Source organism: Oryzias latipes, chromosome 18, assembly GCF_053564925.1.
Source record: "Oryzias latipes strain Hd-rR chromosome 18, Olatipes_Hd-rR_3.1".
NCBI lineage: Eukaryota > Metazoa > Chordata > Actinopteri > Beloniformes > Adrianichthyidae > Oryzias > Oryzias latipes.
Genome location: NC_136254.1, coordinates 12,132,692 through 12,147,340, shown reverse-complemented (window position 1 = coordinate 12,147,340; position 14,649 = coordinate 12,132,692). Strand labels below are relative to the sequence as shown.

At 41.9% G+C, this 14,649-nt stretch overlaps 1 protein-coding gene across 1 annotated transcript in view; it reads left to right on the top strand.

The window, feature by feature from the left end:
- Nucleotides 1–7,870: 7,870 nt before the first annotated feature.
- Nucleotides 7,871–14,649, top strand: part of arhgef40 (Rho guanine nucleotide exchange factor (GEF) 40) — a 48,900-nt gene continuing 42,121 nt past the window's right edge. The window contains exon 1 of the mRNA XM_011487689.4: nt 7,871–8,215. Within this exon, the coding sequence (XP_011485991.1) occupies nt 8,213–8,215 (3 nt within the window). The 5' untranslated portion in view covers nt 7,871–8,212. The remainder of the gene's footprint in view (nt 8,216–14,649) is intronic.

Here is a 14,649-nt window from a genome sequence, read left to right as displayed (position 1 = left end):
ACTTCACTAAAACGAAAGAAAAATTCATGCACTGACCAAAAGCAGTCGACATTTAGTCGGCAATTGGTCTCTGTGGTAAACTTCTGATCACCGTCTTTTTGTCACCAATCCCACCATTTCTGATTCATCGGCCATTATATTATATTCTTGGGGGACTTCAATATCCACATGGACAATCCTACCAAAGACTTCACAGCTTGTACACAGTTTGGACTATTCCGGCACACATCAATGAAAAATACCATAAATATTAAGAACATCAGTTCGGAAACCCTGACTGCTGCATTAGCTCTCTACTTATTGTTAATCGGGTTTTTCAACTCCCGATTGTCTAGTTTTGCACAACATCAAAAATCTTCAAGGTCTCTTTGTTATCTTCACGAAAAACAAGATCATCAACCTTGGTTCATCCCCACCCTTAGACGGTTAAAAACGCAAGGATACAACTGGTAGCAGAATGACTGGCGTTCCTATTCACAAAGGACTTTATCAAAATCATATTTTACATTACTGGACGAGCCAAATCCACCCATTATTCTGGTCTAATTACTCCTTTAGTGCTCAGAAATATTTAAAAAAACTGACCTTTCTCAACATATGGAATCTTGTGTTTTCATAAATACCTTGATCTCTTTTACTCAACTTCAGTAGACGTGGTTTCATGTTTCTCTGCTCCACCACTGAATATTTCTGTCTGGCTTTGGGTCTGAAACTGCCTCACTAAAAATGAGCATTGGTGTTCTTCAAGCAGCTAATTTTGGTTTTCAATAAATTCTCATTCTTCTTCATCTGAATACGGCCTTTGACTGTTGCTGCTGTTTAACAGAACCACAGGTAAACACAAACAGGACAGATCATCTCTGATGTGTCCCAGAATACTCGGAATCTTGATAATGAATCCTGACACGCACATTGACCTGAGTTCACTTGTTTGAACTTTCTGAGAATGGAAGCTTGGGCAAGACAGAGCGCAGTGACAATTTTGTTCGACCCATGCAATTAACGTCTAAAAAATACTTTTATTCAGGAAAATAAATCCACCATTTCCAGTTGCTGTGAATAGCAAAAAAAGCAATAGAAATCAAATTGATATTTTAATCTAGACTGCACATATGTACATTTAGTGCAGCTGGATTTTTTGTTAGTTGTGTGTAGCCCTGGCACACGGGGAAATAGGGGTTCAACTCCCAGGGTGTGCAATAAATTTAATTCAGATTGGGTCTTTGGACAACACCCTTCACGCTACTGTCTACCTATGTAGCCACAAGAAGACCCAAGTCTAAGTCCCCCTTTGGGGGTCCCCATCCCGGATAAAATACAAGGTTGTGTCGGGAAGGTCATCCGGCGTAAGAAATCTCTGCCATACCAAATGTGTGAATCAGTGGAAGCTAATTCGCTGTGGCAACGCCTGACAGGATAAGTTGAAAGGGGAACAACCGGATATATGCATATTTGTGGTTGTAAACTCTTACTTTTTACAGGCGAAATACTACTCAGATAGAAACAATTACACAAGCTGCCTTTAAAATCCCACTATGATTATCTTTTGATCTATTTTAAAAGAGTTCCAAGTTCTCTTTTAACTATGACTTTGCTGTTGGAAAAATGCAGTTTTAGGCTTAACAGTCTTTATCTATGTCCTCCAATTAAGAGAAAAATGCCACAAAAACATGTTCAAAACACAAAAAAAACACAATTTTCATCTGAAATTTCTGTCCAGCACGACCAATTAACTCTTGGATCTTTCACTGAAAAAGAAAATGAAACAAAAAAGAGGGCAGGATTTCTCCGGAACAGCAGGTTTTTCTTGGGCCCCATCACACTCCATGGGTGACTGTTTGTCATCAGATCCAACACGCCCTCAACAGACATCCCAGGCAGGATCCTCTCCACTCTCAGCACAAAAAAGATGACAGAAGGCTGTTCTTCATTTCTCATTTTCTAGTATTTAGCAAACATAGCTTTCAGAAAAATTCTGCTCTGTTTGTTAGACTGTTTTTCTTTCTCCTTTTCTTTGTAATGTTTGTCATTGTGTTACACACAGACTACCTAAGTGTTGGTTTCAGCTTTTCCAGATCTACGCAGCAGATAAGGCGGGTCTGTCTCCGGTTGCTGCTGCAGGCAGAGGTGGAGGAGCTGCTGGACAGCATTCTTCTCAAATCTGCCATCACCATGTACATACTGCATGTTCAGTGCATGCGCTCACCACCGGTGTCACTGTGGAAACTACACAGGTGCACTAATTCCTTTTTCTTTCCTTTTTTGTCATCCAAATCTGAGTCTCAACATTATTTAAGATGACTAACTGCTAAAAGTGCTTTATAATTACTTTATTTGAATAAATGGGAAAGGTCAAACTTTGGGGGGGAAAGGGTTTTTCTGTATGAACATGATGAAATCTAAATGTCAGATTAGTCCAAAACATGGCAAAAAATAAGAAACAACAAAGAGATTATGAATTGATGTCATAAATACTATCAAATCCCAATTGAACAAAAAACTGTAAAGAGATTCAGCTAGAAAAATTGAAATAAAGATAATATCAAAGAGAAATATAAAAGTCTAAAAAACAATAAAAGGTTTGTTCTTCAAAACTTTAGAGGTCTTAGAGGAAAAGTCTTTCTTTCTACATCAAAAACACATTTACAGAGACATTAAATAGCATTAAAATGTTTTTCTTGCGCTAGACACATTCAAATGTGCTTTTGAAGTTTGCAAATGAGCTTTACAAATTCAGTTGAATAAAGTTATTTCAATTTGAAGCAGAGATAAAATAAACATCCAGAGAATAATTTCTGCTCTGCAGACATGAGCTGAAATGCTCTAAACTAAAGAAATACATCTTTTTGTCTTTGTCATATGAGAGTTAAGCAGGTGACTCTGTCACCAATCCACCAGCATGACCCATCAAACTTTCTGTTTCTGCTCAGGGCTGAACTCCTGAATGCAGCCAGACTTTCTTCAACGACAAAACACAAGCATTTCTTTTGGAAATAACAGTTACACGGTTAAAGTAATTAAAAACAGAAAGTGTAATGCTGAAGTCTGTGGTGTCGCTTCAGTGCATCAAAGCCCTGCAGCCTCATTCAGGAGGATTGTCAGAAACATGGCCTCCAGTCTAATGAATCATGGAATTTTAGGTCTGCTGCTTGCACCAGGTTCACCCAAGTTCAGCCTTTACAAATATGTCCTCACATTTGAGTGAGTCCTGTGGCTGCAACACAAGCCCATATCATCAACCTTCCACCACCAAACAGCTGCTAGACATGCTGGAAATGGTGCTTTTTAGTGGCTGATGTTGTGCCAAGGATCTGAGCAATCCAAAAACCGTGTTGGTCTTACTGTGTCAAAACAAAATTTAAGACCTGCACAGGCTTTAAAAGGCTGAGAGATTTCTGACATGTTTCACATTTTAGCTCTCAACTTTCACAGCATTGCAGGCCCAGCCTTCAGTTTAACATTCCATTTAGGTAAAGCAGTTTACTATCGAGCAGTTGTCTCGAAATGATCAACAACCTTTCCTTCATCAGTGCGGTGCAGCAGATGTTCTCTTGAGATGGTTTCTGGACACCTTCTTAAACGTTAGCAGGCCAAATGCAGCGCTAACCATGAAGACCTTTTACACTGGTTTTAAAACAGTTCATCTCCTTATGTCAGAATTTTTGTTTAACATAGATGACAAAGTGGATTAAAGAGGATTAAAACTGCCACAGTTCTGCATGTCTGTCTTCTGGAAATAAATGAGTGAATCTTAACTGAAAAGTTAGTCTCCATAAAAAAGGAATCAAAGTTTGCACAAAATTAAAAAACAAACAAACAGGCTACTTGTTTGTGTCCGTTGATTTTCCATTCTGCAAATGCAAATATTAGTTATTTTATGTCTCAAGAGAATGAGGAGATTAAAAGCAAAAAGAGGAAAAGGTGCAGAAAATACAACTATGAAGACTATAAACAACACAATTATGCAACAAGTTGGATCTGCAAAAACCTGTTTTTCGTGCTTTGAACTTTAAATGTGTTTTTCCAAAGAACGAGGAAAAATATCCTCTTAGGCAACTACCTGGTTAAACCAGGGTTACAAAATGATCTTTAGATTTCATCTGTTCCGTCGTGCTTTTGAAACAGGAGCACAAGGGGGTGCTGTTGAATCATAGGTCAGAGTGGGTGCAGCAATCCAAAACCATCAAATAATATTCTATCATAGTAATAAACAAGGAAATAGAAAACAAAACATACAAATAAAAAAACAAGTAATCTAGACTTCACAGTTTTTTTTCCCCGCTTTTCATGTTTAAACCAATAAAACTAATTTAAACATGATTTATTGTAGTTTATTGTTCCAGGAAAATGTCTAGGAGTTTTAATTTTTCCTGGAATTAATAATCACAGCTGTTTTAAACGAGTTTTCATACAGATGTAAAAGGAAAGTGCAAAATACTTTCTTACTTCCTTTTTCAGCTGTTGGTTCAGACTTCCTTCTTCTTTTCTTTCTTCTCCTTTTTTCAGACAAGAGAATAAATGTGGGTTAAAGACAGTGGGAGAGGCATAAAAGACGACTCAAGTTCTTTGCTAGAAAAAAATTATTTGTATCTCTTGTAGTCTGTACGTGAACTGGAATTATGATCATGGCAAATTATTATTATTATTATTTGTTTTTTAACTTGTCCTGTCCAACAGCTAAGCAAACAGATGAGAGCTGAAAGCCTTTTGTGTTGGACATATTTTACTTTTACAACAGGGGTTATGAATCTTATACACCAGATGTATATTTAACTAAACCCCTTTTGTAATTTCGGCTAAACTTTATTCATGTTAATTATTTTTTGAAATATTTTTTGTTGGACCAGACGGAAAAGAAAAGGAGGAAAGAAGACAGAGGGATGAAAGATAAGGGAGGGGGGGTAGGGGGGGTGATTATAGTAGCGAGGGTAATATCATGAAGCGTCAGAAAGCAACAAGTTGCTGGAGCTTTGTAATCACAACTGACAGGTTAAGATGTATGAAAAATCTAAAATGGGCGGGGCCTGTCCACACACACACACACACTCAAACGTTACAAACAGACCTGTTGGCTCCAAAAGACACAAACAAGTCTACATGGACATACTACCACTAACATTCACACACGCCTACTTATGCATTCAGACTAACACACATGAAACATTTCATTCAGTCACGCAAACTGTGCAAAGGTGAAATACCACCTGTGCTCGAGTGAGTGTTCATGTTCTTCTGGGGTGGATGATGGAATGTAAAAAGAGGGAGAGAACCCAGCCGCCCCCCCACCAAGGCCCCCACCGCAGCAGCGGCAGCTGGGACCCCCCAACACCCGCACAGTACAGCAGATGGAGAAAGACCGCCCGCCACGCAACCACATCTGCCACCCCGGGCTGGGCCAGCAGGACCGCCACAACGGCCCCCAATGCCAGAGAGCAGGGGGCGCAGGGGGTAGAGAGTGAAAGCCCCAGCCCGACCCGTAGACCAGCTTCCTCAACGCACCCAGGGGGCCCCAAGCCCCATACAGGCGGCCCACCACCACCCAGGAGTCCTGAGCATCCCCCCACACCAGCCACAGGCACGAGTCAGGACCCCCAGGGACCCCCATGCTCCAGGCAGCCCCCCCCCCCCCCCCCCCCCCCCCCCAGGCCACGGTTAGTCCAGGAGAGAGCAAGGCAGGGGGCGGCCTCCCCGCCCAAGAGGAGGACGCCCAAGAGGAGCGAGGGTCCCCAAGGGGTGTTAGAAATATGGCCCGACCAGGCTCACCCACAGTTGGAAAATATGAAGAAGGCCGGCGCCCAGGGACCAGGACCAGAACCCACACCACCAGGACACGGACACCCCCTGGCTCAGATGTGATATGATCCCCGGCTCCCGGTCTTGCCAGATATCCCTCTCCCTGCGTGGAGAGAGGGCCGCTGGGCCCAGGAAGCCAGCACCCCAGGGACATGGCTGCTGTGACAGTGGGCCCCGGTTCCCCCAGTCAGGGAAGGGGCGGAGGACAGAAGATCAGAAGTCCCTCTTCCTTGTCTGATGTATGTGTGTTGGTGAGTGTGTGTCTGTGTGTTGGAGTGTGTATTTGTGATGTAAAGGGTGTGTGTACTAAAGAGTGTGGTTATAATTGGCGGGAAAGACACTGAGAGGATCATGGCAAATTAAAAAAAAATTGTTTGGTGAAGAAGTTATCTTATTTTGTCCAGATAAATGTTTTTTTTTCCTAAAATTGTGATAGCAGACTGAACATTTTTGCCTATTTTAAAAGTATGGATTTCTAAAAAAGTATTTTGAAAGTAATTAGAGCAAAAGGAAAACAAGTCTAAAAGTATTTTATTAAAGTATTTATTAAATCCAACTTTCTGAAACTTTCTCTCTGAACTTCTTGCTGTTTCTAACATGATTATATCTCTAAAGCTACGTTCACACTGCCCTCGGCAACTCACAAACTTGTGGCCACTTCCAATGAAAGTGTATTCAGGGGTGTCAGCATCAAGGCCTCAAGGCCCAGTGTTCAACCTGCCAATGCTCCTCCTTCTTGGCTAAACTCACCTGATCCAGGCAATCAGCTGCAGATAAGGCAGGATTTTTGGAGAACCAACAGGAGGGCGGCCCTTGAGTCTGTCACTGTGTAAACGTGTGTTTCAGGCTTTTTCGTTTAAAACCTTCATATTCACATTTAGTTACACAAGTTTCTACAACTATTTTTGGGCTCAGCATAAATTGTACAGTACAAGCGTTGCCAGCTAAGCCACATTGAACTTTGACCACTCATGAACGCGAATATGCTATTGATATATGGGTTTGGTTTATCTGGTGAACTAGTGAACCGACACATGGCGAAAAGCCTAATGACGTCTGCGACTGTTTAAAAAAAAAAGATAAACCGAGGCTGCTCTCCTGACATGATGGTAATCCATAACTGCCATTGCAAGCGCATATGCAATGCCCAAATAGTGAGATTTGCACCATTTCACACAAAGCCTCTTTTAATTGTAGGTGCCAAACATGCACTGTTATACGGTAAAAAAAAACAAAAAGCACGTTCAACAACGTGCTTTTAGCGATCTTTTTTTGTCTGCGTGAACCAGGATCAGACATTTGATGTCTGCCTTTGATTCACACTGATTTAAATAAAGAAATACGCAAAAATACAATCTTAAGAGGAATATTTTATACATATCCTCTATGGGCAGAACATGTTAAAAACACCAAAACCCCAATTTTCACATGAGTTTAAAGGAATCGTTACACCCTTACATAAAGTACATACAATATAACATTAAAACTTGGAGACAAAACAGACAAAACATAAAACACTGTGATAAAAGCAGCAACTAAACAAGAAGAAAAGAGAAAATAAAAAAGTGGCTTTTTACAAAATTGAAAAACAGTGGGGTGACATGACCCCATCCTCACATAATACAACCGCAGCAGCACTGAAGTCCTTCAGAAGAGCAGACGTGTGATCATAAAGGTGCATAAATGTGCTTGACACACATTTAAAGACCACAAAAGCTGGAGTGCAGGCCCGAAGCAACAAGCTAGTAGATTTCAGAAATTGATGGCAGAACTCTGGAACTTTATCAGTACAGGTTGGCAGCAGAAAAAAAACGATTGCATGAAGGTCTGCAGCTGAAAAAATCTCATTGCTGCTTTTATCAGAGACGCTTGGAGGAAAATGGTTTGCAAACTAGACTTAATGTCCACACTGGTTGGTGCAAATGCACTGAAATGGGGGTTTCTGTAAAACATCGGAGGCCTGTTTGGCGTTGCAGACTGGGTGTGGTAACATTCTCATTGTCTATTCATTAAGTTAGTCAGGAGGGGGAAAAATGGAAAGTTTGAGCGTGGAGCGGGACTGTGGGGCTTCTGTTAGAGCAGAAGGGGAGGAGAGCGGAGAGCGATGGGAGTGCGTGGGACAGCCGGCCTGTTGCAGAGGGGAGGGCTATTGCAGATTGGACATTCCCGGGCTGGAAAAGACATCAGAGACAGCAAAGGGGAAGAAAGGAGGAAGTCTTTTCTCATGTTATTTTTACTCTGAAACTGTTTAACACCACTGAAACCTGAGAAAAGGGAAGATCGGACACCAGGAGAGGTCAACTACATGGAGAAAGAGCGGCTGAATCTGACCGAGAGCAGAAAGTTTTGCTGAGAATGTGGAGAGGAAGCGGAGTCAGGAAAGGATCTGAGGACTATGTAAGAATTCCCGACTGAAGTCATGGTGAGTTCCCAGTTTCTGTGTTGTGTTTGTGTGACAGGCTGAAGAAAAAGGGACATTTCTGTCCAGGAAATGCAATTCTGTTAGTCATTTGAAGAAAAAGTTAGAGCAGCTTCTTGTTTCAACGGGTGTTCAAAAATTTCAAACTTTTACAGCCTAAATTTGGAAGAACTTGCTTTCAAAAGTTCCCTTCATGTCAGCCACATTTGAGTTTGGAAAAAGTTGAGTCTGCACATCCATCAGTCTTCAGGGTTGCAAAATCCCAGAGACGGAAGATGAAGACATGATGTCAGTCGTGTGACGTTGGTGAGTTCTGTGGCTGCCTTGCAGATAAACGAACGAGTGTTGTGTCTCCTTGGATTTTACCCTCGGCCCACACCCACTGATGGGTGAGCCGCAGAGGCTGCGAGAAGATAGCAGACACATGCAAATATGCATGCTCGCAAATTCATTTCAGAGAAAAAAAGGCATGGAGAAAGATGGATGAGGGTCATATTCCAGCTTCTGTGCAGGGTGGAGCAGTTTGGCAGAGAGGGGAGGAGGGGACAACTGGGGAGGGAAGGAGCCTTCAGCTCCTTTTATTTTAAGAGGCTTGGGCCATTGCAGCGGTGGTTTCTGTGATGCCACATTTTCCACATTGGACCTGGGAGAAAATGGAAAACAGAGAAAAATCAGAACAAGGCATGGCATGGACGTCGGAGGAGGAGGAACATGTGCTGCACAGTTTCACCTCCCGCTGCGCACAGTTGGGTTTGAAATGGAAAACAGCAGCAAAGAACAGTCAGGGCCCAGCAGAGTGAAGGCTTTCTGCTGCCGCCTCAATCCGTTTGCATTTAATGAGTGACCCTGACCTCTGCAAGGATGGTGTCTGCAGAGGTGGACGTGGCTGCTGCCACATAGGTGCTAGAATGCAGCAGGAAACCATGCACCCTGTTTTCTAGTCCCAGACTGCCTTCCAAGAACATGTGACATGAGTAATGCTGTCATTTCTTTTGAGGGATTGATTAATTATGACATGTGACACCAGCAAGGAATTCTTTTCCTGTCTTGAACAAAACAACAAAGCAAAACTAAACCATCAGGACCAATTTAACACCTCACGAATCACTTTTCTGAGCAATCCAAGAAATATTCACAATGAACTTCTTATTAATATCATAATTCAGATGTTGGTACGTTGTTCCACAGTTTAACACGACAGCAAGACAGTAGAAAAGACATGAGGGATATTACATTGTCCTTTAACCTGTTTGGTGAATTTGATCACTTTGAAGACTAGGATGCAGCAGAAGAGAATAAAGGGGAAGATGAGACACGAGGAGTAAACACCGGAGGAATTAAACTATTTATACTTTAGTATTTGTTGTAACTGGAAAAAAAACAAATTGAAAGAAGTGATCTGAAATTATGATGTTTAGACTATTTACCCGTTTCCTCTTCTGCTGCTGAGCAAGTTCGGTAAGGGCTCTGCAGCCGTTACCATGACAAAGAGCCGAATCAGATAGTCCTAAAAAATAACCATATTAATGTACTAATCATTGATTCAATATGTGTTTCTTTTGGAATTGACAATGCTGAAAATGTCTGAAGTGGAAAGTTGCACAGGAGCATCCCGGTAGCTGGAATTTTACTAAGCAGCCTGTTCTTTCACCGATGCTTAGAGAAGCAGTCGCATGACAGCTGATGATTTATGCACCTGAGCACATTTCAGCTCTTGAATGCAGAGTTTGATGGCTGCCAAAGCAAACAGTTAAAGCAGCAAAAAACCCTCAGGGTCAGAATGATGCTGTCACTCACAGGAACCTGACTTTTACGCGGTTTCCTGTGATTGTCCAGACTTTCTGATGTGCAGTGCACATGAACATGGGTTGGTTGTAATGCTGCAGCTTGCAGCCTTAAGTCCCATCCTCACATCATCTTCATTTATGAAATTGTTCATCTTTTCAGGCAGACCATACTTGTCATATGAAAAAAGGAATGTGAGACCAAATTAAACACATTTGAGCAATAAATTGTACAAGAAAATTCACTTATCACAATGCAGACTAAGAAGTTCAACCTAATACAATGGCTTTGTTTTTCTTAGCTTTTTGATTCTTTTTTTAGGACTTTGTGTAGTATTTAGCCTCCCTGCTTTTTTGGTTCAGTTTAAGGATCTTTAATCCTTGATTAGATACAAACGTTATTGTGTTAATTTCAGTATACAAACGACTGATTGTTATACATTCAAGGAAAGAATGGTTATTGAGCTCTGACAGGATGCATGGACGGATGGAAAGATTGATAGATGAACTAGATGTACATGCATCCTATAACATTTATGTGATGATTCTTAACTTTTTAAATGAAGTAAACATGTTGGATGGATTTTTATTTTCAGAAAGAGCTTTATTAAATCCTTTAAATCAGAGATTTCAGAATGTCCAATTAAATGATGAATCTTTTGTTGCAGAGTCAGTGATGGCGTACCACAAGGCTCTGTGCTTGGTCTATTATTTTTCAAATTTCTTCTGCTCCTCTTAGGTAACAGAATCTAGCAAAACAGCACCCCTCCTTTCATGTTTTTTTTTCCAGCTGTTTTAGAGTTTGGAGTTAGCATGTTTCATCACAACAATACAGTCCTAATTCAAAACAGCTCCTAGCCGAGAGGTGGGTAACTCCAGTTCTCAAGGACCGATGTGTCTTTTTCAGGTATCCATGGTGATTGGCCAAATCAGATGTGTCCAGTCAATTAAGTCAAATCAGAGTTGGGTATGTTGGAAAACAAGCAGGAATGTGACGCCCGATGCCCGATGAGAGTTCAGGTTCAAGTTCTTGTTAGACCCAACTGACAATGCACTCATCTTCCCTCAGTGGGAGCATCATGAGAGCCTGATGTTTTAGCACGGGACAACCAGGGAAAACTTCAAGGTTGTGCGGGTGAGCATCTGCATCATTGTCTCTGATGGTCTCTTTTTGTTCCTGTCCTCATGACAAGGCAACAAATGTGTTTCAGAAACGGCCGGTTCTGCTTGAATGGCTTAAGTAAAATGCAGTTTTAGATTTTTCCAACCAAAACTCAGTGAGGCTGAAGTTTAAAGGCCCGTACACACCGGGACGAATATTCGCCAGCCGTTATTCGCCAGCATTTTTCAACACGTCTTTTGTGTTCACACCCAGGCGATTTTCACTGACGATGAGCCGAGCGAAGACGCAATTTCATTCCCTGACATTAGATGGCGCTTAATGTAAAACAGAAATAATCCTGTACACAAGGTGGCGCTGCGCAACTTTACGCTTATTAAACTCGCTTTTCACTCAGAAGAAGTGAGCAAGTATTTACGTGCTTGTCAGAATCATACAAAAAACGTGAATATTTCCAGCACCAGTAGCTCTAGCTCCAGCTCCAGCGATGAAGAAATCATTGTTCTGTTGAATGATGAAAGACGCCGGAAAAGACGTCGATTTTGGGTACATCCCATAGTTACGAGAAGAGAAGAACATGGGGAGTTTTATCGACTCGTACAAGAGCTGAAAATGTGTCATGAGCTTTTTCCGGGATATTTTAGAATGTCCGTCATTATTTCTTTGCGGCAGTGTAGACGCTACTTGGCGTCTATCTTCTCCGCTGGTATGTGTGCTCAGAAAGGCAGTTTTGTGTTTGACCCCCCCCAAGTTGTGTTTTACTGTAACTTCAGAAGCTCCAGACACATGTGCAAAAGCGCCATTCTCATTGGTCGTATAGTTTTTGACGCGGCGCGTCAAACCAAAAAAACGAACCCGAGGCGTTTTTTAAAAAGTGACGCTTTGACGCGTGGCGTTTTTTCGTGTCGGTGTGCACATTCACATTGGTGCCCTTTGTTTAGTGAAGAGGCGTTAAACGTTGGCGAATATCGCGCGCGAAATTCGTCCCGGTGTGTTCGGGCCTTAACTCTGAAAGTTGCGTATCCTCCAACTCTAGTTGGATTTATTGACTGCATAAGAGAACTGGTCAGAGAGAATGTGACATACCCCATAATAAATGGCTTACTTCTGGCCCCAACTAAATGACTTCAATTCAGACGCCATTATTTTGCTATACAAAGGTTGCCATGTTGGACCCGGACGTGAGTAAGCAGTGATTAGTTTGAATCACCTCTATGGCAACCACTCTCTCCAAACAGATGTAAGCTTGTTGGAAGGCCATACCTTAAATCAAAGCGGGAAAATCTATCAATCTTACGTTTCAAATGTTTGATGTGACATGCAGAGTTTTATTGAGGCATCTGATTGGTCAGTTTGTAACTTGAATAACTTGCACTACAGCAAAGATATCATGGAGAAAATTGTGGATTATCAAGAACATGTTAAAAAAGGTATCAAAGTGGTTATTCTGACCAATAGAATGACAGACTAATAGCTGTTCATGTCTCTAAAGAAGTCTATGGGATTTTGGCTTCTTGGAACCAGCAGGTATTTCCTGTTTGGAACGCGAGGGGGGAGGGGTCACTCGGTCAAGTTGTCATATACAATCAATGTCTGGATTCAAATGACAAACATAGATTTTCTGTGTCCCTGCTGCGGCTAACAACATTTAACTATTGATTTCAGGAAGCTTTTAAATCACAGCAGGACATACTTGCATTAATGATGGGGTATCACAAGCCCGTTCAGAGCTTCTAGGGATCCAGCATGAGATCAAACAAGCTAACTTCAGAGCGGAAATCGGCCTCTATCCCATTATTTCCTCAAATTTTGACTCTCCACCTTTTGTCCTTCATGCCCTCCCCTCATCTTCTCTTTCTCAGTCAGCATCTGCCTCTCATTGTCCCTTTAATCACTTCGTCCTGCATCAGCTCCAGGTCCTGTAAAGTCGTCTGAGCTCCATTATTTTTCTGCTTTTTCCCTGTCATCTGGTTCCTATCATGGCTGCTGCTGCTCTTGTTTCCCATCCATCTCTTCTGATGGTCTCCTTGTCTGCGCTTTCATTCTCAGTTAATCTGTCATATTTTCCAAATGTCTATAATCACACCCCCTTTTTTGACAGTCTCTTAGATTTTTTTCATGTTTTTTTCTTTAGTTGTATTTATGTCACTTCTCTGTAGTACTTTTGCAGACATCTTACATTGGATATCGTCAATGTTTGAACCAGATGTGACACTTTTTTATTTAATCTTTTATTCAGGAAACTAGGGCAGTAAATGTGATGCAAGAATGACACATTTGTTTCCCCTCTGAGAGTCCCTGTTTATGCCTTCAAGTGACGAAGATCCATTTTTAGTCCATCCATCCATCCATCCATCCATCCATCCATCCATCCATCCATCCATCCATCCATCCATCCATCCATCCATCCATCCATCCATCCATCCATCCATCCATCCATCCATCCATCCATCCATTTTCTTAACCCCCTATATCCCTTTTGGGGTCACGGGGATGCTGGAGCCTGTTCCGGCTACTGTTGGGGGAAGACGGGATAAACCGTGGACAGGTTGCCAGTTTGTCGCAGGGTTTATCATTTTTCTGAATCGTTTCTTGTTATTGGTACTGCCGAGGTTCATTCCTGCATAGGTGGAAGGTTTCTGTTCTGCTGCTGTGTGTATGTGCGGCTGGGGGGGTGGAACGTGTGGCATCATTTTTGATCATCTGCAGAGGCCTGATCCTGCAGCCGGTAGTCCTGTTAGAAGATTACTGCAGGAATCACAAAGATCATTGAAGTGTGAGTAAGGAAAACTAAAAAGTTGGATCTTCTGGTGTTGGAGAACACCGGTGTGCTGGGAATTGGAGGAAATATTATCAGTAAAATTAAGATGGTCCTCACGGATGACCCCCAAACTTATTTGGCACAATCACTGATGATTCCAAGTTGACGGTGAAGATGTGTTGGAAGCAAAGGTCAGAGTTTCTATTTTTGAAGAGATTTTTCTCTCACCAAGCAAATATGTCAAACCATGAAACACCATGCCAACCACTTGTATAACCTGCCTGTTGGCAATTTAAACCCTGCTGTTATGTCCTGGATTGCCTACTGCTTTTACGCAGCCTTGTCTTGGAATCCTACCTGGTAAAGCAGGTCCTGGCCTCTATCATTCTTATACTTAGGTTCTGCTTCTGTACTGCTGTAACTCTGTGTTGCATTTCAGTCCAACTTTATCCAACTACTACCGGATGCTGCATACCATCCGGAGGTTTATTTTTCAATGATGGTTCCTGCTCTTACCCCTCACTTCTTGGGTTGCCGCTGCCTTAGACATTCACTAAGCATGTCATCATTTGGATCCATCCTCCTGATATACTCCTGGATCTTTGTTGTTTCCTGTTTTATACTAGCTCTAGTGCATACTGCTTGTCAATTCCGCTCCATTGACTCAGTCTACAATCACAGAGTGATGGTTTTGGGCTGAAATTCTCCATGCATTGAAAGGAACTTTTTTGGCCCCTACCTTCTCTTTTATCGTGCTGGCATTGTATCTGAT